This window comes from Cyprinus carpio, chromosome A7, assembly GCF_018340385.1.
Source record: "Cyprinus carpio isolate SPL01 chromosome A7, ASM1834038v1, whole genome shotgun sequence".
Taxonomy (NCBI): Eukaryota; Metazoa; Chordata; class Actinopteri; order Cypriniformes; family Cyprinidae; genus Cyprinus; species Cyprinus carpio.
In genome coordinates, this window is record NC_056578.1 from 20,163,679 (window position 1) to 20,191,202 (window position 27,524).

General features: G+C 36.7%; 2 protein-coding genes across 8 annotated transcripts in view; both read left to right on the plus strand.

Annotated features, from left to right (window-relative positions):
- Positions 1-2,042, plus strand: part of LOC109107674 (FH1/FH2 domain-containing protein 1-like) — a 46,301-nt gene extending 44,259 nt beyond the window's left edge. For 6 of the 7 annotated variants that reach the window (XM_042760273.1, XM_042760274.1, XM_042760275.1 and 3 more), the window contains 3 exons: positions 82-165; positions 478-651; positions 1,622-2,042. In XM_042760273.1, coding sequence (XP_042616207.1) covers positions 82-165; positions 478-651; positions 1,622-1,701 — 338 coding nt within the window. In that variant the 3' untranslated portion in view covers positions 1,702-2,042. The remainder of the gene's footprint in view (positions 1-81; positions 166-477; positions 652-1,621) is intronic. The other variant, XM_042760277.1, reaches the window with a different exon arrangement.
- Positions 2,043-3,818: 1,776 nt separating this feature from the next.
- On the plus strand, positions 3,819-25,592 carry LOC109107295 (sodium/hydrogen exchanger 5-like). The gene is made up of 16 exons (XM_042760280.1): positions 3,819-4,410; positions 9,308-9,610; positions 10,558-10,721; positions 13,908-13,986; positions 14,082-14,259; positions 15,535-15,755; positions 16,154-16,356; positions 18,237-18,326; positions 19,378-19,448; positions 19,571-19,697; positions 21,137-21,228; positions 21,682-21,808; positions 21,928-22,077; positions 22,874-22,946; positions 23,041-23,172; positions 23,272-25,592. Exons 1-16 carry the CDS (start codon positions 4,071-4,073, stop codon positions 23,808-23,810), a joined length of 2,889 nt encoding a protein of 962 aa, XP_042616214.1. The 5' UTR covers positions 3,819-4,070; the 3' UTR covers positions 23,811-25,592.
- The last annotated feature ends 1,932 nt before the right edge of the window (positions 25,593-27,524 follow it).

Genomic DNA, 27,524 nt, shown 5'->3' on the forward strand with positions numbered 1-27,524 from the left:
AATCAATTGTGCAGCTTTTAATATATGGATCAAACTTTATAATTAATGAGAACATTAAGGTTGGGTAATTTGATCTCACAGAGGGGCCTTATGACTCTGACAGCGCTCCTACTTCACCAGTAGAGAGCCAGTCAGCACAGGATGATGATGATGATGATGATGAAGGTAGAGCTACTGCACAGGCTGCATGGAGTGGGTTTGCTCAACTAACAGATTTATTATGAACTAAAATGATTTTTGAGGGCTGTCAAGACAGACATGGAAAAACCTGGATGAATAAGCCATTGATTCAAACTTTGCACCCAACTTTGTGTTTGCCTGAATATCTATGAACCTTTTACAAATGACTGATTTTCATCAGCTTGCTGAGAATCAATACCAGCCTCATTCATTTTAACGCTTCCTTTGAAAGATCTAGGACTGTTTTTTCAAGTAATTAAGCACACTAATGATTGATCTAATGTAATTTCTACACAGGTTTAGGCAGGGTTAGTACAAACATGTCTGTAGCCAAAGAGGACAGCGCCAGCTCACAGGACGATGCCACAGATGAGATCATGGATCGTCTGGTTAAGTCTGTCACCCAAAACCCCACAGAGAGGGCATCTAGTCCAAAAACACGGAAACGCTCACGGCTTAACAGAAAGTCATGTAAGTACATTGAGACTGTCAACGCATTTTTTATTTATTTTTTGACCACTGAACTTCATAACCAGTTCCGAGGGTTGTTTTAGCCCTAAACCTGGGGAATGAGATTAAGGATTTAGTCACTGTTTGCATTCAACACTATCTGTGTACAAAACACAATGTAATCTGGCTTCAACCATTGGTTAACTTTCAAAAGCCCCTAAATCTCCCTGTCAGATCCATATCGTGCCAACTCTTTACTTCTGCTTGTGCCAAATTTAACTAAATCGACACCACAGAGAGCCTTTTGTAGGGCATTCTTGCAACTGTACTTTTAAAAATGGAAACGGAAAGCAATTAAACCTCCAAACCTAATGAATAATCTATGCAGCTGAGACTTTTTAGGTTTATTTATAATATGCTGAAGCTGTCTGTGGTATGTCTTAAAGCGCAGTGGTACATTTTCGTGGGCAAAATCCAGTCATTTCTATAGGTATAGTAATTCACGAAATTGGGAATTTAACACGAGGGAAAGATTTCGGTAATGTGAGTTGGTAATGTGAGTTTGCTGTGTTGACCAACAGAGAGCTGCTTGGCTTGAAAGTGACTTCTGTGTGAGAGGTGCTTCATACATCACTACATTATTGACAATAAACAATGGACCCTTTTTGCCCACGAAATTTTGCTAAATATTTGCTAATTTGTTTACATTTATACATTTGGCAGATGCTTTTATTTAAAGTGACTTACATTGCATTCAAGGTACACATTTATTAGTTCTTGTGAATCAAACCCACGACCTTGGTGTTGCTAATGCCTTTCTCTGCTGTTTGAACTACAGGAAAGCTTTACCTTTTCCATTCATCAAAAGAAACTCTTTATACGTGCAAATAGTTTATGTATTATTTATATTGTTTGACACTGAGTTGCATGTTTTATATTACAGTTTAACATAAAGTCTTGTGGTTTTAATGGTGTGCTGTTTGTGTTGCAGTGCGGAGGACTCTGAAGAGTGGGCTGAGTGTGGATGTGGTACAGGCCCTTGGTCTCGGCAGTACTAACGGAAAGGTCTGAGCTGGTAGCTCTCATGTAGGGGAAACTGCAGCAAGGCAGCAATGAGGCCATAAGGAGAGCTGTATTAATGACAGGAAGATCTGTGATGAAGGGATCTTCGCTGAAATTTTGTGGGATGCCTGCAACTAAATCTATCTGCCAATCTGAACAATTCAGTGGATGAATCATGTACTTCCAGCTGAAATACAAACAGCTGCATTACTATACAAAGACCTGAAGTATGTGCATGGTATTCATTAGACATATCTGACCCTGGACCACAAATCCAGTCTTAAGTCACTGGGGTATATTTGTAGCAATAACCAAAAATACATTGCATGGGTCAAAAGTATTGATTTTTCTTTTATGTCAAAAATCATTAGGGTATTAAGTAAAGATCATGTTACATGAAGATATTTTGTAATTTTTCTACTGTAAATAGTAATATTAAAACTTAATTTTTGATTAGTAATATGCATTGCTAAGAACTTCATTTGGACAACTTTAAAGGCGATTTTCTCAATTTTTAGATTTTTTTGCACCCTCAGATTCCAGATTTTCAAATAGTTGTATCTTGCACAAATATTGTCCTATCCTAACAAACCATATATCAATGGAAAGCTTATTTATCCAGCTTTCAATTGACCCTTATGACTGGTTTTGTGGTCAAGGGTCACATATCATGATTTGATTGGTACAAACTTTAATGGCATAGTATTAAATACCAGCCCATGTTTACCGATGGAGAATAGCTGCATATAATATGATCCAGTGACATGAAATGCTATATAGTTTGACCAGATGCACATATTATTTTAGATTGCATAGATTGGAAAACAATTTATCAGTCAAAGAGATGTATCTAAGGGTTTGAGAGGTTATAAGTTAATACTGAATTTTTTTAAAAGACAAGTTTTTTATATTTTAGCCATGTCTGTTAGAATGGCCCAGCTCAAAGTTAGGATCATGGAAACCCGTAACTGAGATCAGTGCAATAGGGTAACTCAAACAAACTGGTTTCCTGTGCCCATTAATGAAGCTGATCCCTGGAATAAACAGCACTGTCAGTAATGATTGACCATTGAAAACTCTTTAGTCTTGGACAGGGTTTAATTTGTGTCTGGAAAGCTGACCCATGTGCACCTGGGTGATGTTCAAATGGATATCCTGACTACCAAGGAGATCTTGATTAGAGAGGACATAAACTAGTTCACATGTTTGTTTTTCTTTTATTAATCACAGAGCTCTCTTGATTTGTTTTGTGAATGCTACAACACAGCCCTGTATTCTGCTGTATCACATTTCTCTCCTGATATTTATTATTGTGCAGTCTCTGATGTGTTCAAGTTTAACCTTTTTAGTTCCATTGTTGTGGTGTTATAAAATATGTGCATGGATGGACCACTCTGTTTCTTGCTGAAGAGAAGTCTTGCGTTAAAGGCACAATATTTCTGTAGCATTTTTAAAAAACTGTTACAAGCACATATTTGTAGGATTTTCTTGGTATTGCTTTTTTTTGCACATGGGGTTATGCTGTAGGAATTAAGAGTCACTATGAATCACTGTTGTTTTATGTATGACCTTATTGCCTGTCTGCATGAGTGCATGTGTTCTTCACTCTGAATGTATCACTATTAGCGTGTTCCAGTGCAGTACGTCCCCGTCACCACTCTTGACAGCTGCACAAAGAAAGTTCGTTTGCAAAGAAATAGTTTGCAAGTACAGTGCATCTGATGTTAGACAGTATATTCCGTTTCAGAATTGTTTCACATTGACATGATGACCTTGAATCCAAAGACAACATTTTGTTTAAAATTAAATAAAATGTTTCATTAGACTTTTCTATATTTCCAGTTTCATTATTGCCAGTCAAACAATCAAGGACAGATGTCAGAAATGCTTCATTGTTATCTCCTCCTGGGGGCACATGTGTCTTTATATATATATATATATATATATATATATATATATATATATATATATATATATATATATATATATATATATATATATATAATTCATTTGACAGCTACAATTTCAATTTAGAGATCTATTATTTAGAATATACTGCGTAAACGGTTAAATCGACTTTATTATCGACTATCAAAACAAATGTATTTCTCCATAATGTATAAATAGGCTGATAATGCGAGTTTTTAATTCACTGACTTTTGATGAGGATGGTGGGTGACGGCTCTTAAATAAGAGCCTCCTCGTGCTCGACCGAATCACGTGTCCATATACGCCAGCTGCACCTTCGCGAGTTACCGGCAAGTGGAGTGTGTGTTGCTGTTGTAAACCGGTAACGGGGCGTCCCGCGGAGGGCTTGCCATCGCAACAGGAGTGTATAAAAGCTATGAAGATGACACGCCGTTGAACACGCCGGAAAGATGCGGGGCTTGAGTTTGCTCCTGTTCATAACTGTGGCTAATGAAGCAACGACTGACCTTTCTGTGACCGGAGCATCGGTCCCGCCAGAGCTGGAGGTAAGCGCGGCACCTGCCGGCACATCCCCCGTCGCCTCGCGCTATGTTCCAGAAGAGTACGGGCATCCCGGGATTGCGCAGGCCCGGTCTGCGGAGGAGCCGGCGGCGCCGAGCACGGAGGACGGAGAGTCGTCTCACCAGCACGGAGGAGGAGGTTACAGGATAGTGCAGTGGGAATGGAGCTACGTGCAGACACCTTACATTATAGCCAGCTGGCTTTTGGTGGCCAGTGTAGCGAAAATACGTAAGTTCTGTAGTAATAATAATGTAAGTTTTCGCATACTAAACGAGTTGTTTTGGGTGTGATATGTAGACGCTACCGAGCTTTCTATACCCGTTGTAATGTCGTTAAGCGGAAAGTTGACCGTCTTATGGACGTGAATATGATGAGTACTGCGTACTTGGACGGCTGTAAAACGGTGCGTAAAAAGCGCAAGCCACCTGCGCTTCCCTTCCGCTGGCAGACGCTGGTGGTTGCCATGGCAATAAAGCCCATTGGTTTCCTCAGGGGCATTTTGATACAATAATAAAAAAGGCTTTTAGCTGCACAGGAGATACTGCGTTAAAGAGACAGAACTCTAGTGATGGGTTTCTATTTGTACCTGTAATTTTCTTGATTTTTTTTTTGCTATCGCAGTCAGTGCTGTAGATATTAATGTGCCCCGTGAGATCACCGTGTTCCCGCCGATCCGGCACCTTTCCAAAAGCTGCGAGCTCTGATTGGCTATGACTCATCATCTTTCCGTCGTCGGTCTGTGTTCTGATGGTGATGGGAAAGTTCGATTCTAGTCCGCGAATCGGTTCTTTCGAACTCTTTGTTATGAAGAACTGGTTCAAAAGTTCTTCTTGTACCTCATGACATCATCATACGGTCCCTGGCGTGGCATATTGTTCTACAACGTAGCCATGTAGCTATTTATTGCTTTTTATTACGCTTTTTTTTATATTGATGTAAATGTCGCAGTAGCTACATATTTTCCCATGTCAATTTGTTGCAGACTTTGCAGCCTTTTGAACACAAAAGAAGATATTTTGAAGAATGTATTATTTTAATTCTTCCATACATGGAAGTCAATGGGGACCATGAGTAAATGAAGACAGAATTTTTACTTTTGGGTGAACTGTCCCTTTAAAACCAGCACTGTTTTGCATGTGTATGAAATTATGAATAATACCATCAAGTTATTTCCAGTACTTTCAATTTGCAACATTTCTGCTATTTGATTAACATTTCTTCACCAAAATCCATCAGTCAAATGCTTCTACAATCATCTTTTCTCAGCTCATTACAAACGAGATGATTCTCGGTTTGTGAGTTCACTGGAGAATTGTTTGATTTTGTGCTATTCGTGAATAAAGTTTGACCTCGTTTGCCTCGCTGTACATTTTGTGAGACACATTGTGTAGTTTATTCATGAAAATACACACATATAAAGTACATACACACAATGCACTGCCTCCTGCATTTGCGTGTGTGGGTGTCTCTCAGGCGTCCCTCCAGCTTGTATTTTTGGCTAAGACATGCAGTTATATCAGATCATTTAGTTTTGGTAGCTCAATCATCTGTTTCTCCATGATTCGATTGCCACAGTAACACCATCAAAATTCATTCTGAATATTTGTCTTGCATCTGGAGATAGAAGCACTGTCTGAAGCACCTGCGCACAGTGTTCAGCTGTCTTAAAGTGCTGAGTACATACAGCCAGAACAGGTGTTAAGAAAACTTACAGTAGGTGACAAAAACACAAAAGGCAGTGGACACAGCTGCCCCTTGTGCAAAGTGTTTTTATATTATCCTTAAAGGTGCAGTATGTAATATTGACAGCTAGCAGTTGAAATGGTTGAGTCAATAGGTGGAATCACACAAACCAAAACAAAAACAGACATTCCGACATGGAATGTCCATTTTCTAAGTAGAATAACTGCCTGTAGCATTGGTTTTTGTTGTTGTTGTTTTATTCAGCGAAATAAGTATGTGAACTTGGCATATTTATTGAATGTCTAGTAATGTATTATGGTGTTTTTTATGTTTTAGTACAGTCATAAAATAGCATACAGCACCTTTAAACTATTGTACTATTATAGTACTGCCAAAACATTGCATCAGTGCATTATCAAAATAACTAGCGGTGTCAGCACGGATTTACCCTTTATTGTGATACTGGCAAGTGTAATTTATGGAAGGCCTCGTTCAAAAGTTTTGAATGTGTATTTTATTTTTTTCAGTGTTTTAATGAAGTCTCTTATGCTCACCAATGGTGCATTTATTTGCTAAAAAATACAGAACAAAATAATATTGTAAAATAATATTAATATTTAAATAAATTTTAATATTTAAAAAAATGTAATTGGCAAAGCTGAATTTTCAGCCATTACTCCAGTCTTCAGAGTCACATGGTCCTTCAGAAATCATTTTAATGTGTTCAAGAAACATTTCTTATTAACAATGCTGAAAACTGTTGTGCTGCTTAATATTTTTGAGGAAACTGTGGTTATTGACAATGTCTGCTCATTAGTTCAGCTACAGACAAAAAACAGTGAAACAATATGCGTATGTGGTGATGATTATGATCTGTCCTGTAACTTTCACAATCTCATTTATCAGTGTTCTGCATTCAGAACACACTCTACTTCTCAAACTTCTTTCAGTTGTTGAGTTTGAGCACCATCCCATTATACACACTTTAATGTAATCATAGACCTGTTCTAATGTTAATAAAGATAATCGTAATGGGACTGCACTTCACTCTATATTCCTAATTAGCTGTGCAAAAGTTTTCTCTCTGCCTGTCCCTGAAAATGAAGGGCGTCATTTTAATTGGATTTATTATTCTTTCATAATGACTGTAATTATATGTGGACCGATTATTAAAAGCTTATGACAAGTAATAATTTAAAAGCAGGAGATCTTGTGATAGAATTGATTTAGCAGTAGCAAGTGTCATGTTCACACATGAAGGTCTTTTCTATTACAATAGAGAGAGGTTGGCATGGCACACAGGTGTCAGTATGAATGGAATGAATCTATAGCACTCTCATTAAAACATATTTGTGTATTTTGTCTATATTTAGGCATATGTATCGGGATATTTTCAGAATTTTTTATTATTATTATTTTTTGTTTTTGTTATTTAGTGTTTGTGTGTGCACACATGCATGTGTTTGTGCAGATGTCTAGTATGCTTTTTTTGTTTTTTTCTGTCCTTGTGTGAATGACTCACAGTGAGCGGTGATTGTTATGTTTCTTGGCAGAGGTGTATACTGTGTTTTCCCTCCTCCACGAAATCACTCAGAACGTGGAAACATGAATAATTAGTGGCATTAGAATCTCTCATTATGCTGTAATGTGTTGTGATTTTACAGACTGGCGTTTCATGAGGACTTGTATAAATGGAGGTCAGAGTGTGCCTTGCTCATTATTTAATAAGCGTTATTAATCAACATAATTTTCAGTAAAATATCCCCATTTTTTATATTCCCAAACTTCTTATAATCTATTAAATTCCATTTTGTCCACATAAACACTACTTGTGGTTTATGTGAAGTATAGGCTTTCACCTCATGTTTCAGTGTCCTGATCCAGCCGACTCCTAGTTCATGATGAGGAGGAGGAACCAGGTAGCTGAGTTATTGCAGTGTGATTGCTCCCCTCCTGATAATCACTTGTACAGTCATTTGATATGTCTGACTTGTAAATGGAAACTGGTCATACTGAATTTCCCATAGGAAATACTGTGATGAATTCTTGCAGCTGCTCCATGGAGTAAGGCCATACATTTTACTGATTAAGTGAGTATGCAGACACCTTGTTCAGTTCTTGGCCGTATGTTTGTTTGTGTATATGATACTCCTTTCTTAAGCTTTAGTATGAGAATGGTGTTTTTGCGACTAATACTGGCACACTTACTGTCCTTCTGTGACTCACTATTTGTAAGTCATTGTACGTTAGAGTGGTGTTAAGTAACAATTCAGTGGAAACCATGGTATGGAATTACAGCAGCCACAACTTATAAACTAGTCATTAAATTAGGCTTATTGGCTGCTGTGGGCCATGAAACTTTTTACTTCATGAAGCTTTTAGCTTTTTGAAATTAAAGATTGACATTAAGATTTTTCCCTTGAGATTTAATAATTCAAATATAAATGGCTAAAAGTCAAAGTACATGAATGCAGTCTGCTGTATGTACATTATGAGCAAATTGCAATTCAAGTCTGTTTAAAAGGGATAAAATTGTACAGCTACACTGTAAAACAAAATTGTGATTTTAACAGTAAAAGACTGTAAAATGCTACAGTAAAAACCTGCTAATTGGTTAACAGTATGTTTCCATTCTATATACAGTGAATAAATGTAATTACATTTAATGTAATTTTATAGTAAAATACTGCTAAAAATATGGTAAGTTTTTGGAAGTGAAAAAGAAGTCATTGTATAATATACAGTGAAAAACAGTAAATTGACACTCCCAGAATTCCCTGTATGACACTTCATATTTGATTGTTTATTTTTTTAATAACTATGTTTCTTCTTAGTTTTTTTATATCAGTTTTGTACATTAGGGTTTTATCTTACATCTAATGTTGTTAAATTAATGTTATTGCATTATTTCAGTATCGTGTCACCATCATGGTGTTTAGTGTTTGTGTGAATGACACTGTGTACCTTCTATATATAAATATATTGCCCTCCTCAGCTTGTAGAAAAGCTGTTTGTGATGAGTTTTGGTTCATCATATGACTTTCTGATCGCCACCAGTTTTTGGTGGTTATCAGTGCATTACAATGGTTCAAAACAGATATTAGTACTTCAGTATGTTGTTTTATTAATATTACATCAGTTAATGAAATACAGTATTTTATTGTGAATTTAAGTTAAGTCTCTAAAATCTAAAATGTTGCTACCATATTTTTTTACGGTGAAATTCTTGCAACCACAGCTGCCGGTATTTTACCATAAATAAAACGTTTTTTTTTTTTTTTTTTTTTTTTTTTTTTTTTTTACAGTGTACAGTGCCATTTCAGTAAAGCACATTTACTACATTTACACTTTTTATGAAACTGAATGGCAACATATCTCTCATTTCAAATCATTTTAACTTTTTCCCCTCTGTTCTCTCTTTTCTCCACTCTGCAATCTTCAGTATTCCACTTCTCTCAGCGTTTTACCACTGCGGTCCCAGAGAGCTGTATGCTGATTCTGCTGGGTCTGGTTCTGGGTGCAGTGGTCCTTATCGCCAGCAAGAAGCAGCCGTACCAACTGGACCCAGGACTTTTTTTCCTCTTTCTCCTGCCGACTATAGTCGGGGATGCTGGGTATTTTATGCCAGCACGGCTCTTTTTTGACAACCTGGGTGCCATTTTGATGTATGCTGTGGTAGGCACATTGTGGAACGCCTTCTGCACTGGATTCTGTCTCTATGGAGTCAAGATGGCAGGGGTCATAGGTGAGCTATTATGGGGTGTCAGTTCAAACTAATGGAACCAAATATGACACTTCTTAATTGATCATAAATCATACAGTGCTTTAGCCACGTACGCTTGTTTTAGAACTTTTTATTAAGAGAAATTATGAATGGATAAGAATATTAAAATAATAAACCTTGAATAATTTTTGATTCCAGACATTTCAAGAACTATATGTTCCTCAGTTGCTGAGGGGACAAATATAAATAAGAAATATTATGTTTTTTACTTTGATTATTAAGTTTTTAATTTAATTAAGTTTCTTAAACCCTTTTCGGAAGTTTATTGACTCCCCCCTAGTGGACCCTGACCCTGGTTGCAAATCACTGTTTAATAAATACTGTAAGCTATTAGAGTCCTTTTGTTACTGTGATTTTACTTCAGTTGCTTATTTTGTTTATAAAATACTGACAACTGCAATATGATAAAAGAGGGGCACGTATAAAGGATAATAAAGTAATAACATAATAAAGGATTCAATTTATTAATAATAATTATAACCAGAGTTATCACAGTGTTATATTGTTATCTTCAAGTCCAAATACAGTTGATACAGTAGGTTTTGTCACGATTGTAACACACTGAGACAGGTGAAGAGGATGAACTAATAATGAATCACACCAAGAAACAATGACCAATCAAACACACAGGAACAATATTTCACAGAGCACATGGGGAGCAAAAACACAACACAGACAGTCCAGAATCCTGACAGGTTATTTTTATCCAAGGCAACATACAGTACTCTTATCACTAGGACAGTCACACTGGAGCATCATGGGTTAAAGTGCACTATGGTGAATCCCAGCTTACAATGTTTGAAACGACTATTACAGATCTTTAGCTACTACACCACACTAATAGGGCTGTACTACAGTCAATTTGGCTGTAATTATTGACTGCAGCTTGTGTTTGTGTGTGTGTGCAGATGAAAAAGTAAACGCAGGTTTGATGGATTTCTTGTTGTTTGGAGCTCTGATCTCGGCTGTGGATCCTGTAGCAGTGATCGCTGTGTTTGAAGAAGTCCATGTGAATGAGACACTCTTCATCATTGTCTTTGGCGAGTCACTGCTCAATGATGCTGTCACTGTGGTGAGTCAGGACATTTTTTAATCATCTTCCCCTGTATGACTCTTGTTTGCTTCAATCCCTAACTTGTAAACAGACTCATGGTTGAAACTTGGTCAGCACTGTGAGAAAATACACTACCATTCAAAAGTTTGAGGTCAGTAAGTTTTTTGTGTGTGTGTGTAAAGTCTCTAATGCTCACCAAACCCATTACTCTAGTCTTCAGTGTCACATGATCCTTCAGAAATTATTTTACGATGCTGATTTGCTGCTTCCTATTATCATCAATGTTGAAAACAGTTGTACTGCTTAATATTTTGATGTAAACCATAATAGTTTTTTTCTTCAGTATGCTTAGACTCACTTTTGATAAATTTAATGCATCCTAGCAGAAAAAAAGTATTAATTTCTAAAGATCTTTAGTACCATAGACACTCAGTTCAGTCATAATTGGTATTGTAGTGTTTTGACATATGTAGACCTACTTATTTTCTTGTGGACATATGAAAGTTAAGGTTAGCTTAGGGATTTAAAAGGCTCAAGGAGAGCTCAAGGGAGATGAGGAAAATCTCTGTATCCGTCTGTGTTCTCTCTGTTCAGTCGCATCTCTGTTGTTATGGTAACATTACACCAGAACCCATTTACTGTAGTGCTGACATGATTATGTTATAAAACATAACCAAAAGTCATTTACTTGCTCTGGAGGAGCAAATCAATAGTAAATGACTTAGGCCAAGACATTGCCACTAAATAATCCAAACCATTTCCCTGTTTTCTTTGTATTTTTTATACAATGACTCTGGGGACATACAGTAGCTACTAGTTAGAGATAAACTGATTTAGTGTTACTTGTTTATACTATATATTGCCATTAGGATTAAATTTGGTTCCAAATCAGCGGAATATCAAGCTCTTGTTTGTGCAGTCTTGGGTTTGTGTTGACTGTATGCATGTGTGTCCCCTTAGTTTTGTAGCTATCACACTTGTTGAGCCATGTGTAGAGGATAAAGCCCAGTGACCCCCATCAATACACACATTCCCCACCTGCTTCACTTTAATCTACCCTACAACATCAACCTCACTCCATCTGGAATGTGAAAGCATGGACGTATCCATCCATTCTAGAATGTCATTCAGAAGATTATTTGTCTGGGTCTGCACGTTTTTGCTTGAATTCACAGGTTATGTGAGGGAACAACAGTTCCAGACTTACTCTGTAAAAGTCTTGAATCATGTAGTGCAATAGTTTTCAGTTGTTCTGTTATATGTTAGTTGTGATTTTTGTAAAAAAATGCATCCAACACAAAGGGTGAATCAAAGATTATGAATTACTAGATTGGACTGAGACAGAGACTATTATGCACGTCAAAAATCATTATTGACATTTTTATTTTTATCCCTTAAAGGGATAGTTCACCATTTTTGGTGCATCTACAACATTCCAAAACTCTGACTTCTTTCTTCTGTGGGATATAGAATAAAATATTTTGATTTATTATTTTTTGGTGTTGTCATACAATGGAAGCCAGTTGGCACCATTTGTTTGTATTACCTAGATTCTTCAAAATATCTCTTTTATGTTTTGCAGAAGACAGAAACTCATAAAGGTTTGTGAAAAAAAATAAAAAGTACATAAATGATTTTTGGTGCGCTATCCCTTTAAATGGCACTAAATATCCATAAATAACCATAATAATTATCTTTTGTTCTCTTAATGTCACTGCTCTTTGAGTTGGGTCGTTACAAGATTTCTGTTGTAAGTCTCCTTTTTAGAAGATTAGTTGTAAAGTTACCACAGTCACATTCTAGGGATTTTACCCTCTTGAGCAGGTTCTCAGGCTTCAGTGCAGAGGTGGCAGCAGGTTATAGTGTAGTAACAGACTGAAAAAAGGCTTGTTTACAGATGACAAGGGGAATTCCTCGTGGTGAACAGGGGCAGCTTCTTCTTATTATACTCATTATCAAAGGTACAGGATAACACATTGGTCCTTTAGCAATGAGGAGAAATAGACTCAAGTGAAATGCAGGGCTCTGTCTCTTGTGCTACTGGTCTAATTGCAATATTGTAAGATTTATTATTATACAGGTTTATTATTCTAGGCAGTCATGAGATATTTGAGATGGACAAAGCTCTTCACAACATTGCACATCTTCAGTTTGGCTGCTGAGCTGCATGTTAACTCATCTGATGTGTGCAATAGGAAATCTTATATTGCTATTATGGGGAACAATTTCAGATGCACTTTCAGTCTGTCCATGCACTTTCTCCATTAGCATTGAATATCATTTTTAACTCACCTTGACTACAGTTTAAAAGTGTAGGGTCAGTAGATTATGATATGATGAGATATGATGATATGATGAGATATGATATATGATATTTTAAGAAATTAAGGAAAAACTATTTTAGGGACCAGTTCTCACTATTAACTAGTTGTTTATATTACTAGCATATTGTCTGTTTGTTAGTACTTAAGAAGCACATGTTAATGCTTTATTCTGCATGACCATATTTTAGAACCCTTAATCCGACCCCATACCTAAATGTAACTACTTTACTAACTATTAATAAGCATCAAATTTTTAACAAGAGTTTACTGAGGCAAAAGTTGTAGTTAATAGTGAGAATTGGTTCCCAAAATAAAGAGTGACCAAAATGAGTATACTTTTATTTAGTAAGGATGCATAAAATGATCAAAACTGACAGTACTTTGACGTTTCTATTTATCAAAGAATCCTGAAAAAGAATATATTACACTTTCCAAACAAATAAGCAGCACAACTGTTAACTGTTACCTAACCTAACCCAACACTGATAATAAGAAGAAATGTTTCTTGAGCAGCAAATAAGCACATTAGAATGATTGACATGTGACACTGAAGACTGCGTAATGATGCTGAAAATTCAGTTTTACCTTCACAGGAATAAATTAAATTTTCAAATAGATTAATAAGAAATAATTACTTTCGATTATAATAATATTCAATAATATTACTGTTTTTACTGTATTTTGATCACATACATGCAACCTTGGTGAGCACATGAGATTTCAAAAACATAAAAAAATCTTACTGGCCCCAAATTTTTGAATGATATTATTTGAAGTGTTTTTTTTTTTTTACGTTTCAATGTTTATTTTGTTTTTATCATTTAGTTTTCCATACTGGCTAGGTAGTGTTGCAGGGATAAATTAGTCATTTTCTCAACAGGTCTTATACAAAGTGTACATATCCTTTGTGGAAGTGGGACCAGGAAATGTTTACACTGCAGACTATTTTAAAGGAATTGGTAAGTACAAAATGTATAAATTGTTTCTTTCAGAGTGTAATATTTAAATGAGTTAATTCTTTTTTTATTCTCTATCTTACATGCAATTATTCCAGCATCCTTCCTCATTGTCAGTATTGGAGGGACTTTGGTTGGGCTCATCTTTGCCATTATTCTGGCCTTTGTCACTCGTTTTACGAAGAATGTGCGCATCATAGAGCCACTGTTCATCTTCCTGTTAGTTTACCTGGCCTACCTGACGGCAGAACTCTTCTCTCTGTCAGCTATTCTATCGTGAGTATTGCCACTGCATCTGAATAACTTGACTTATTTGAAAATGAGTCTCTACATAGTAGTAAACTGCATCTTTATTAACGCTGTGACCATGAAATTTGTTTAGAAGATGAATAATACACAAAATGAAATATGACTGAAATTGTGAAATCCAGAAAGATTTGTGTGATCATAGGGCACAGAAAATATCATTAGCTGAGTGTTCCCATCATGATAGAAAAATAGCTGTGTGTATGTGCAGCTCTGTGAAAATCTCTGTAGTGGCTGACATTTAAAACGGTGAGAAGTTAAATGACAGTATTAATGCGGAGAGAGGGAATGATTCATACCTAAGAGGACTACAGCAAAAGAGAGAGAAATATAGGAGTATAATAAAGGAGAATGAAAACATGATACACTGAATGAAAACTGCTTAGTGTGTTTGTTTATGTGCGCTGTATGTCTGTGCACATGATGCGGAAAACATGATGTTGTTTATGAATATTTTCAATGGCATTTTTAAGATTGTTTCAGATTGTTTTCAAAATATTTTTGTGCTGACCCATAAATCTCAGTAGTTTCTGGTGGGTCATAAATCACATAATGAGATTATGAGCAGAGGAATTAGATTATTAACCCAATTTAGTATTGCTCATTAGAACAGATTTTAAGATGCAGAGTCATGCTCGAATACAACATGCCTTAAGGACAGCAATCAGTACTACACAATATGAAGTAATGATTTCTCTCACATGTAGTTAATGTAAATGCCTGTCTGTCTGATTTTGTAAGTATAAAGTAATGCAGTGCTTGGAGCGCCCCCTGATGGCTCGTCATCACACTTACAGCACAAGGGGGTATTGAGTTTGGATTGAAATAAAACATAGTAGGATTTAAAGAAAATGGGAAAAGGTCATGTGGGACTGGATGATATAAATATGATCTCATCATTATAATTCTGCACTTTTCATTGTTTCTGGACTGTTCTGTGAGTAATGCAGAGTGACTCAAATGAAACACAGCACTCTGAGCAAAGCGTAATTCCTGCCTGATATAATTTATGTACATGGAGTGTAAATATGGGGATATCTCATATCATTGTCTAAATGTAGACGTCAGTCCAAAGGTACAAAGGTCCACACAATTTGTATGAAGATTAACAACTACTCTTTTCAACTTTAAACTCAGTTATATTTATGTATTTATATACTTTCTTTGGATAAAAATACATATATTGTATTCTTTGGTCATTATATAATATCTGTGCCTCTTGATGGCATTGTTGATTCATAACAGGATGACTTTCTGCGGCATTGGCTGCAACAAGTATGTGGAGGCCAATATATCCCAGAAGTCCCGGACCACCGTGAAGTACACCATGAAAACCCTGGCCAGCATTGCAGAGACGATCATCTTCATCTTTTTGGGTATCTCAGCTGTGGACAAGTCCAAGTGGGCCTGGGACACTGGCCTTGTCGTTAGCACACTCATATTTATCTTAGTCTTCAGGGCTGTGGGTGAGAGTTTTATTCTATTCTATTCTATTCTATTCTATTCTATTCTATTCTATTCTATTCTATTCTATTCTATACCATGATTAAAAAAAAACAAAAAAACATGATAGTCACATTGTATTGTTGGTACTTTTTGGTTACTGAAGTCAAAAATAAAAAAGAAGTGTTAATTGAAACCCCTCACTCATGGTATATTCTGCTTTACAGTTAACTTTCACTTTGGATTTTCCTAAACCATGAAAGCTGAAAACGTACCATGTACATTCATCTAGTTTTCATTTAACTTCTTTTGTCATTTATAATGGCTGGAGATGCTGAATTAGTCTTGCACAAGACATTTGCAAAGGCCTCAGCTCTAACAGTTAGCATAAATATATATTTGCTCATCATGTCATTTGCAGGTGTTGCAGGGCAGACTTGGTTCCTGAACTGGTTCAGACTGGTTCCCCTGGAAAAGATTGATCAAGTGGTGATGTCATACGGCGGTCTCCGAGGTGCAGTGGCCTTTGCTCTGGTGGTACTTTTAGATAAAGAACACGTGAAGGCTAAAGACTACTTTGTGGCAACAACCATAGTTGTGGTTTTCTTCACAGTCATGTTTCAGGTAACTCTTTTAGATATTTATTGTTTCTGTATTCTTGCCTATTCATGTTTTCCCTCTGCTCTCACCTTTACAGAATCATTATGTGTTGATAAAAGTGTTTGTTTGTTTTCTATTTCATCTTTCCTCAGGCTCTGATTGTGTGTGACATTTCCCCACTGCTGTGTCAAATTACTGTTATTTCCAAAGCTGCTCTGACATAGAGATGCTAATTTTGATGAATGGAGTGATTTTGATGGTGCTGCCTATGTATAAATGTGTTTGTGTGATGTGCCCATCTGGCCAGGCCTTTTACCTTATTCCAATCTCATCCATTATTTAAGGCTAGAGAATCTCTAGAGTGTTTATGCCTGTGTTGTCATAATGGTGTATCCAACATGCCACAGTATATTTGGCTGCTGAAATCATCAGGATATACTGCCAAATGGTGGTTAGGAACTCATCTGTCAACAGATTCCACAAATATGCATGCTGGTTAGACAAGTATGCAAGGTTTTTATTTTATTTTATTTTTTTATTAAAACATTAAATACATAATACATATATAAATGTTGCCACTGTCAGTAGTGTTGAGGGTTTTTCAGCAAATCTTTCTGCAGAATACATTGATATGCTAGTATTGTAGGTGCCAATTAGTGTCTCTATGAATGAGTCACTGACTCATTCATTTAGACTATTCGTTCAAAAACAATGATTCATTCAGGACCTGAAAACAGTTGCTGAATTCACAACCTCATACTAGCATACTACTATTACTTTTTTCCTTATTCAGTCATTTGTGGTAAAAATAGTAAGAGTACAAGTACAATTAAATGCTTTTTTACTTTCACTCAAGCATTTTTATTGGCTAGGTACTTATGACTTTATTTATTTATTTACTTTGACATAGTATCTGTAGTTCTATACTTTAAGTACAGTTTTGCAGTATGTTTAACAGCCCTGTCATTCAGAAACTAAAACTGAATGAGTGAGTCATTGAATATTTCACATAGGGGTGGGCGATATATATCGGTAGATACGATAAACTTTTAGAAATTTGTCAACCGGTAGAGACTATTGTCTCTATCGTGGTCATGGAAACTTATTGTTTGCATATTTTTTAAGCATTGCGATTTAAAAACAAGTGATTTTAATCCATTGAAATGCAATCAGCAGCGAAAGAGAACACTGTCAGAGAGGCATGCGCACATGAAGACGGTGCTCATAGAGCACGGGAGTATTGAACTGAATTATTTTTGCCACTTTGTAAGCCTTGAACGATTGGATTTAAGTACTTTTATGTGTAAAAATTTGTGTGTTTAAGAGTATCCTCGTAAACACAGTAATTTAGGTCTTAAGTGAAAGCAAACAGTTGTATATTGGATCCAGGCAGCTCTTAAAGTGACAGCAGTCTAATATTCCTACTTTATGAAATTTCTATGGTATACATTTAATTTTTTTTTGATATCATAAATATCTTATTTAAAGCAAAAATAGCTATATTGTGATACTGTATATATTGTTACCGTGAAATAAAATTATACTCATCTCGTGATATAAGATTTTGGTAATTTTACACCCCTAATTTCACTAAAACAATTTGTTCAAAAACAGTGATATATTCAGTGTTCCTTGGACAAGCATAACGTTGATTTTGCTTGTGCTTCGTTTATAACCTCTTTCACTGGCAGAGCAAAAATACACAAAATATCTGGCAAAATAAAATATGAGTAAATCAGTATTTCAAAAAACAGCATGCTAGTGTGATACTGCTTAATTAGGTAAAAAGTTTATTTAAAACACTTAGTGCTGCTTCTAGAAATATGAGCTGTGATATTTAGTTGAAAGCTTCGGAGGCTTCCTTCTGTCTGATTTGTTGACATTTTCCTAATCTTTCCTCCCAGGGTTTAACCATCAAGCCTTTAGTGAAATGGTTGAAAGTGCCTCGCAGCACAAACAGAAAACCCACCATTAACGAAGAGATCCACGAGCGTGTGAGTCAATGTCACTTGTAAATCCTGCCTCTATTCTGTCTCTGTTTCTCTTCACCTGTCTCCCTCTGTCCGTGCCTGACTGCCTGTGGTGAAATGTGTGAGTGATGATGTTGACCTTGCTGTCTGTGCAGTGCTTGTGATCTGATGACTGAAACAGCACCATTGAGACTGACAGACTGACTTTAGACTCTTCCCTCCAATTAATTAATCATCAGAGCTCTTTTTTTGCCTTTCCACAAATAGATGTGTGCACACATAGGCAGACGTCACACGGCCCCTTGCCATTTAACTCATCTTCTTTCTGAAGGCCTTACACACCCTGCTGGTGCATGCACTCTCTGGGACTCAAGGCTACCTGCTGAGCACTGTAAAACCTGCGCTAAAGATAGACTGTAGTGTAGCTGAGCAGACAGAAGAGATTCTGAGAAAATAAAGGAGAATAGAAGAGATATTCCTTAGAATCCAGCAGTTTCCCTAACTCTGAAGATTTAGAGTTGTATTCACCTTATGTGCCAGAGAAACAAGCACACAGACATCTTTAGAATTTAGTTTGAACTTCCTTTTTTATTGTTATTTTTATTCATTTATTTTTTCATGGTAGTGCTGTAAATTTTATGGCATCACTGTCAAAGAGTAAGCTGGACAAGTGGATTTACTTATTGTAGAGTTAACAAAAGTTATCATGAGTATTATAATGTTTGACGCGGATGCCATAACAAATGTCGGTAGACTTGTAAGATTTTAAAAGGAGTGGTTCATTCATAAAACCATTAGCTCTTATCTTCATGCTGTGGACATACTGATATGAATTTGTTCTCAAGAAATTCCAACAGCCAACATGAAGTAATTAAAATATTGATATTACCCTATAGTCATCGTCTCATGTCATTCACACATTGTGTTACAGTTATAGTCAGCAGATTTTCTCATCTCAAAATTGCCTTGAATGCTGACATGAAATAAACTAATAAATATATCTAAATGCAGAGATGAAGATAATTCAAGTAAAATAGCCATTAATAACTTACAGAAGCACTGAACTTGTCTTCAGGCCTTTGACCACATTCTGACAGCTGTGGAAGACATTGCCGGTTTGAATGGATACCATCACTGGAGGGACAAGTGAGTGGCACTTATACTGCTTCTACAGTAGATTATACCTGCATCTATTCTCATGATGAGAAATGTGCTCGGTCAAAATGCAAGAGCTGAAAAGAATTAAGAATCATTGTTTTATCCTTTAGGTGGGAGCAATTTGACAAGAACTATTTGAGCAAGCTGCTGTTGAGAAAGTCTGTGTACCATAAGAGTGAACTGTGGGAGGCCTATCAGAAAATCAACATCAGAGATGCCATCAGTGTCATTGATCAGGTGAAAGTCTTTGTGTAGCCATTTATCAGGTAGACGGTTTGTCAGTGGTACTTTTTCAGGTGATGCTTGTCTTGTTAAAAAGTTGAATGATACCATCCCATTTTTTGGACATGGTAGTGCTGAGACTGCTGTCCTGAAAGGCTGTCATGTGTGACCCTGCGGTTCTCACCATGGCACTTTTTTGTAAGGGTTCATTGCTGTATTATTATTTTACTGAAATAGTTGACCACTAGATGGTGCCCACACTCAAAAATCAGTACTAGGTAAAAACCTCACTGCTGTGCAATACAACAATAAAACGGCTTAAAAAACACTTTTTTTTTTTCAATATTTTTAACAATATTTTCATCTGTGTCCAGTCTGTAAAAGTGTTTCTTCATTCAGACTCACTAATAGTTGTGGATTATAGCCAAGATCCTCAATACATTTTAATTTCTAACTTTTTTATACAAACATTAACTATTTGTGATGTTAGTTAATGTTTTGTTAGTTACTGTTCTTAATAAAAGTTATACTTGAGGTTTTTTTATGCTGGGGGGTCTCTGGGTTGGATGAGAGTCTTGTTGAGGGTCCTTGGGCCTTTAAAGGCTGAAAGCCCCTGGATTATGGCATTGAGCAGAGGAAGCACTGAGATCGTTTCTTCGGCTCAAGAGTCGTTTGAGAAGAGCAGAGGATAATTCCTCTCTTTGTTAGTTAGCCTGATGCCACTGTGTCTCTGCCAATACTGGTCCTTTGTAGGCATCTGATACCTGTAAGCTGCAACATCAAACATATCTACAAAAATACTCAGAGATGGCATCATATAGAGAGAGATTGAAAGAGGAAAGAAAACTAAGGGCCTCCAGTAGAGTGGTGTAATATATTTTAATATGAATGTATAGAAATGCACGTCATAATTGTTACACATTTCCCACTCGATTCTTTTAAGTTGGTTACAGTTTGTCTTTAGTCATGTTAGATGTGTAGAACACCTGGAACGTTAGTCATGCAGGACTTTTGTCCTCCAGTGAGATCATTTCCTGAACCATTGAGTTTCATAGAGCTTGGTTTCCTGAGAGGAGTTATCAAGCTAATATTAGCACAAGATTGAAAGATATAGAAAAGTCTTTTCTCTTTCAGATTGCTCAGTGAAAGAGACACAGAATCACTCTTTTAATTTGGGCAGGGTAAAAACTAAATATAAATTAAAATGTTTCTAACTGAAAAAAATTTAAACACTTTTAAAAAGAGAGTTTTTCTTTTATTGTCTTTCTGTACATAAGTCACATTTCCGCATGTCTTTCCCACAGGTTTGTGCTGGCTTGCTGTGTATATATTTTCATTTTAATTTTTCTTTGTAAGAGTGCAGAACAGACTGTGACGCTGTATGTGTCAGCCAATCAGAATCAAGCATAGAGTTTAGTATTTGAATCTTGGGAATTTCTCTGTCTTTCTCTCAGGGTGGGAATGTGTTGACCTCTGCTAGACTCTCTCTGCCTTCCATGGCCAGCAGAACCTCTTTTCCAGAGGTCACCAATGTTACCAACTACCTGTGAGTATGTTTGTGTTTGAGGACATTGCAAAAGATATTATCTTCATCAGTATTTTTATCTTGTTGTCTGTAAAAACATTTTAATCTCCCTAAAATAAGATAAATGTACACCACTGAATAATGTTGCATTATCCTTCAAAAATCATTCTAATGCTGATTTGGTGCTCAAGAAAAAATTATTTTATTATCAATAGTTTTTTCAGAATTTCCTAAGGAATAGAAAGTAAAAAAAAAAAAAAAAAAAAAAAAAAAAAAAAAAAAGTATTTATAGATAGAAAAAAATATACTTATTTGTACACAGAAATCTTTTATAATGTTATGAATGAATTTACTGTATTTACTAGACAGTGTGTGCAGGGGCAGGGGAAGACATTGTGTGCATATCTGTGCTGTAAGTATACATGTGTTTACATGCATGTTGATTCCAGTGTGTGTCTATCTGTGATCCCTCAGGAGAGAAAATGGCAGTGGGGTGTGTCTAGACCTCCAGGTGATTGACACAGTGCCAGGAGCCAAAATAGAGGAAGATCTCGAGACACATCATGTTCTTGTTGAAAACCTCTACAAACCCAGGAGACAGGTACAGTTCCGGCCACACACACACACACTCACCCTCTCACTGTGACGAGCTCTGAAACATTATATTGCATCAGTGACATGTGTTTGCTTCTTTTGACCTCTCCTTCTCTATTCCTGCAGTACCAGTCTCACTACAGTCGGCACTTCATGACAGTGGGTGAAAAAGAGAGACAGGACAGGGAGGTGTTCCAGAGGAATATGCACAACCGTCTGGAGTCCTTTAAATCCACTCGCTACAAGCGCCACAAGAAGGACCGCAGTCAGAAAAAGGCAAGAGCTTAAAACTGCAGCAGTACACACTTATGTTGAGTTAGGTGGACCTGAGGGAGGCCAAGGTAGGTTAAGACTGACATGTATGTGTGAGTGTGTGTAAGGTCAGTTGCCTGAAGGCAATGTAGAGACATGGTTAATGTTTGTAGTTACTGGTATGTATCATGAGCAATGACTTGCTAATGTGTGTGTGTCTGTGAATGTGCATCTGCAAGTGCATGATATTAAAAGAGAGAAAGTGAGAGGGAATGTTGCAACAATTCATCACCATTAATGCTTTTATTCAGCAAGGATGTATTAAATTAATCAAAAGTGACAGATATGACGATTTAATGTTTCATCAAAAGATTTCTATTCCAAATAAATGCTGTTTTATTTAACTTTCTATTCATCGAGGAATCCGTGAAAATGTTTCATGTTTTTTGCCTTCTAGATATTTGAACGTGTGTTAAGCGCTACCACCGTTTTTTGTGGATCATGTTTTACACGTGTTTAGAACAATAATATTAATGTTTCTTAATCACCACCTCAGCAAATTAGAATTATTTCTGAAGGATCATGTCACACTGAAGACTGTAGTAATGGCTACTGATAATTTAGTTTTGCCATTGTAAGAATAAATTACATGAAAATTGTAATATATTTTAATAAAATAAATGCAGCCTTGGTGAGCAAAATACATTTCTTTCAAAAACATAAAAAAAAAAAATCTTCCATATGTATGCATATAGCTTATTCCTCTGATTAGTTTACTCCCACCCTCTTTTTTTAAAATATTGCTAATATTGTTTTACAGCGGAAAGGGTCAGATGCTAAAGAGCAAGACACCAGTGACAAACCACGCCGAAATGTCAGCTGGCAGGACAAAGGTTATTTGCCAAATTAACCGTTGAGCTTTGTTCTGCTACTTAAAATTCCCAGTGCATTGTGTGTAACATGTTTTTGCATGTGTCTTGTCTTCAGACCCAGTTGTGGTTCCAATGGCGCCTGAGGAGGATAAACATGATCCTCCTGAACCAGATAAAGATGATGATGTAGGCATCACTTTTGTGGCTCGCAAAGCCCCAGAAACACCAAAGGAGAGACCAAAATCAGGTGAGATATGAACACAATTTTGGTAAGAAAATATGAGAACTGACTGTTTCCTATTCCCAACAACTCTGTATCTTCTTGTGTCTCCTTCTGTTCTTTCAGTACCAGCTGCACTGGATGGTTGTCAGAGCCCGGTCGCAGCCCCTCCATCGCCAACATGTGGAGAGAAAAACCTGCCGTGGAAAAGTGGCATGGGTTCCCTCCCTCCCTGTGTGTCTGTGGAGGCAACTAAAATTATCCCTATAGACCTGCAGCAGGCTTGGGACCAGAGCATCTCCTCTCTTGAGAGCCTGGCTTCTCCTCCGGAGCCTCAGCACCCACGTGTTAGCGCCGTCTCGAGCCTGGGAGGACCCGTGTGGACCCCTGCAAAGGGAAAAAGTGGTGCAGGATCAGGAAGTAATACAGGTTCCCCAAGTTCATTGCAGTTCAAGTTCCCTACAGGGAAGGAGGATGAGGAGGAAGGCACCCTCTCTCAGCGGCAGCAGGAAATGCAGGCCCTAATGTCTTCTTTGAGGCAACCGCCGCCACCTGCCACTCAATCCGCAGGAAAGAGAAGGAATCCTTGTGTTTATCTTAGAAGTCTGGTGACAGTGCCACCTTCTGGTGCGGAGCCCCAAAGCAGGAAGCCGACCCAATTGTAAAAATTCTCTCTTTCCTGTTTTATCTTTTTATAACCCTAGATCTTACTGCAGATCTTACTGCAGACATTTACCTCCTCAGGCCAGTTTGACAGGCCACGGACTTTGTGTTTTTTTTTTTTAAAGTCAGTAAATTTATTTCTAAGAGACTATTAATTTGTTCTTCTTTTTTAACGCTAATAGGTTACATGGGTTGGTAGAGTTAGCCGAGGGTCCATTTCCTTTGTGTACAGGGCAGATCATTTCACACTTCCTTTTTTGTTAGCTTGAAGTGTTCTGCCCTGTATTATGTGCCTCCGCATATGCGATTGTCAGAAATGTACTGTACAACTATTGAACATATATAAGGCTTAACCACATTCCAAAGGCCTACTGGGTGTGACTGTCAAACTGTTTTCATTGAACTGTCCTCCCTCACTCATTCATTCACATCAAAGAAAAGAAAATCACTTCATGGTTACTCTTAACTTCACAGCGTAAATCTCCAGTCAGCCTGTCCATCTTAAAACAAGAATGAGTTATACTGAGGTCTTCCCTTTCCAGACTGGGAGGACAAAGTAACACATTTTCTTACAGCAAATCACAGAAAGCACATGAGCTTAGGGCCACATGTCTTCAGTCTCTAAAATATGCATAACAAATCCACACCCACAACTTTGGGTGACAAATAATCCATTATGGTTGTCATCAGGAGCATTTATGCAGCTTCTATGCAGCACATTACCTGTTCTCTGTAATTGAGTTTTGCAAAAAAGCAAGGTATGTTAATTTATTTTGTATTTATGTATCATCTTCATGCCTTTAATGCTTCTGCTTTCTGAATAACAGGGTTTTGTGAACCTGCATTTTAATGTTCAAGATATGCATAGCTGTTTTAATAACAAAAGTGGATAATGTTAATATTTATTATTCGGTTTTTGCCCATCATTACTTAATTCTTTTATGATACTATATTTATAATCATGAATAATAAATTATGGATCATCAGAATTATGTGCTTAATCAGTAGTAGGGGCCTGGAAACTGTCGCTGTGTAAATCTTGTGCCTAATAACACTGTAGGTCCGATGTGATGCAAAATGTCTACAGAAATAATTTACAGAGAATGCACAGACTCATCTATATAATCTAATGCACTTATTTTAATGTGGTTTAGCTTGAGCAACTGTATGCAGGCACAATGACTTGAGATGGATGTAAATTTTGTTTCTAAAATTGCTTTTAATTTGTCTGACAATGACAAAGACATACCAACATATTTATGTTTACTCTAAGTCAGTTGCTCTATACCACGTCTTCATCCTTTAAGGTTCTTATTGTAGCATACAATGGAACAGAATTTAGGTTTTGCACTTTATACTGAAAGCCATTTTAGCCCAGTTGTACCTATAATGTTGTTGAATCTGCTGTCCCAATGTTTTGTATTGCTGTGTAATTCTGTGTATGTACTGACGATTGGTGTGCCTTGAGAGGGACGTGCTAGATGTTGAGAAAGAGGCCTTGTTGATCTCTTGTGCCTGTAAACAGTATGGAGTGGTTCAGTGCTATGTTGTCTTACTTGAGCTTCTCGTGTTAGCAGAATTATTGCCCCAGTCATTTGACCCCATAGAAACTGAATTGGAATTAAATAATCTACCCATTTAATTCAAATGGAATTTTAAGCTCTTTTATCCCATATGTGTTTATTTTTGTTAGCATCTATATTAGGTATCTGTGTGCCAAATATTGACTTTGAATAGCTTCCTGGAATAAAGTTACCATAAGAGAGGACAGCGCTTTTGAATTACGCCAGTGTTTGTCTTGTCATTTCATGATAATTTACCTTTTTAATGTTTAGACAAAAACATATTTATATATTCCAGTCTGTCATATTAAGCGGGTCTCAGCTGGTTTTTCGTGGTTCCTCAGGAGGCCCAGTGAAGGGAACCTTTTGGTGAATAATGAAGTTAAAGTCCCCCTTCAACCCAGGAGTCCCTGTGGTTTTATCAGGGCTTCCCTAGACTGCCTTCAAAAGACTACAGCGCATTTATGTGCTAATGTGCCATTTTGTCTTCCTCAAGCCCCGAAACAGATCTCAGCCAGCGATGAAGTCACTGGCGAGAGAACAAAAGTTAGATTTGAATGTGGAGACTTTAAACCGATTCCACCAAGTGATTTTCCAACCTGACTATATATCAGGGTTTCCTGTTGTTGCTCCTCAGAAGTAATCTTAAGATTTCTCTGGTCATGTTCATAAATAACTGCTTCTATGGGCACTTTTGGCTTTTTTGAGTTCTAGAAATTAAAGTACAAATGTAATTCATCTAATAGCATCCAACAGTAGATATAAAGGTACAACCACCACAGGAGAATTCTTTTTTTTTCTTCTTTTTCTGTTTCTTTTCTTAACTGTCATTTTCCTGAACCAACAAATGTCATTTCCATCACATATTAAATTATGTATTCAACTTGATAACATTCTTTAATGGAAGTGATACTAGTGAAAATCAATGACATTGAAAAGTCTGAAATTAAATATCCAATTTCCCTATGTTTTAAGGATAAATTCATAGCTAGCATTTTATATATCCTACACACAATTAAAAAAAATATTTTCATACTTTTCTTTCTTTTTTTTTGCAGTAATTTGACAGACTTACAATAACACAATAAAACAAACTTAAAATAACGCACAATGGTGTGTCATATTTCAAATCAGCAGGCTCAGAACAGTTTTTTGGGGTAAAAACTCATTTTCAAAATTAAAATTCTCACTCCTTTTAGCTTATAGTTATAATATAGTATATAATTATGATGTTGCAATGGCATACCATAGGCCAGGGTGTTCTTAATCGTTCTCTCAAGGCTTATTGCGAGGCAATATTTAATAAATAAAAACGGCATCAAAAGCATAAAAGAAATTAATACCTCAAAAATACTTACAATAAAAAAAATGTATTATTAAAAATAATCAGCATATAAATTCTTCCGCCAAGTAATATAGGTCGCTTGGGACGCATAGGTACTTGGCGCATTAATATTGCGACAACCGCGTAGAACATGCATCATCCATTCGGAATGTAGAATCGGAACCATCTATTAAACGATAAATATGTAACGCATTAAACCACAACATGCATGGTTTTAATCGTTAACTAGCAAAGTAGCTAGTTGGGATTACAGAAGCTTCACTTGTTTTGGATATCTGTCAACCTGTCGACTTCTGTTTACAGTGTCACCTCAGGTAACGTTACACTCAGCGGTGTCTTACATGTTGTCAAATCCACAAAAATGAGCAAACACGTTTTAATTAAATACTGCAAGTAAATATGCGTCCTACTGATTAATCTGCAAAGACTGAACTCTTAAATTTAAACGATTAGAATATGTTTTTTTTACAAACACGTGTTGCTCGCATTGCTCTGTGGATCGTTCCTCTGAACTGATACCTTTGGTTACGATTGTATACGGCACGGCCTTCTGTTAAGCCCTAAAATTGTGAGATCACGTGATGGCTCACTTGTCCGAACGAACCGATTCGGTAAGAATCGGATTGGCCAACACTGGTGAGTATACGTGAAATGAGATGCTATCAATAATGGGGTTGATAATAAATACGGATTCCTCATTTTGTGTGTGCACTGACCTGAAAATCATGCAGCATGAGCTCTGTTGAGTCTGGTAACTGAAAATGTGGTTGAAGCCACAAGCTCATTGGGACTTTTGTGAAGGTGTGGAA

Bases quoted from the DNA above. Each gene is read 5' to 3' on its own strand.
- LOC109107295 (XM_042760280.1), top strand. From the start codon at position 4,071: ATGCGGGGCTTGAGTTTGCTCCTGTTCATAACTGTGGCTAATGAAGCA. The intron at 9,611-10,557 runs GTGAGCTATTAT...GTGTGTGTGCAG, and splicing joins CAAGATGGCAGGGGTCATAG to ATGAAAAAGTAAACGCAGGT. The intron at 19,698-21,136 runs GTGAAAGTCTTT...TCTTTCTCTCAG, and splicing joins CCATCAGTGTCATTGATCAG to GGTGGGAATGTGTTGACCTC.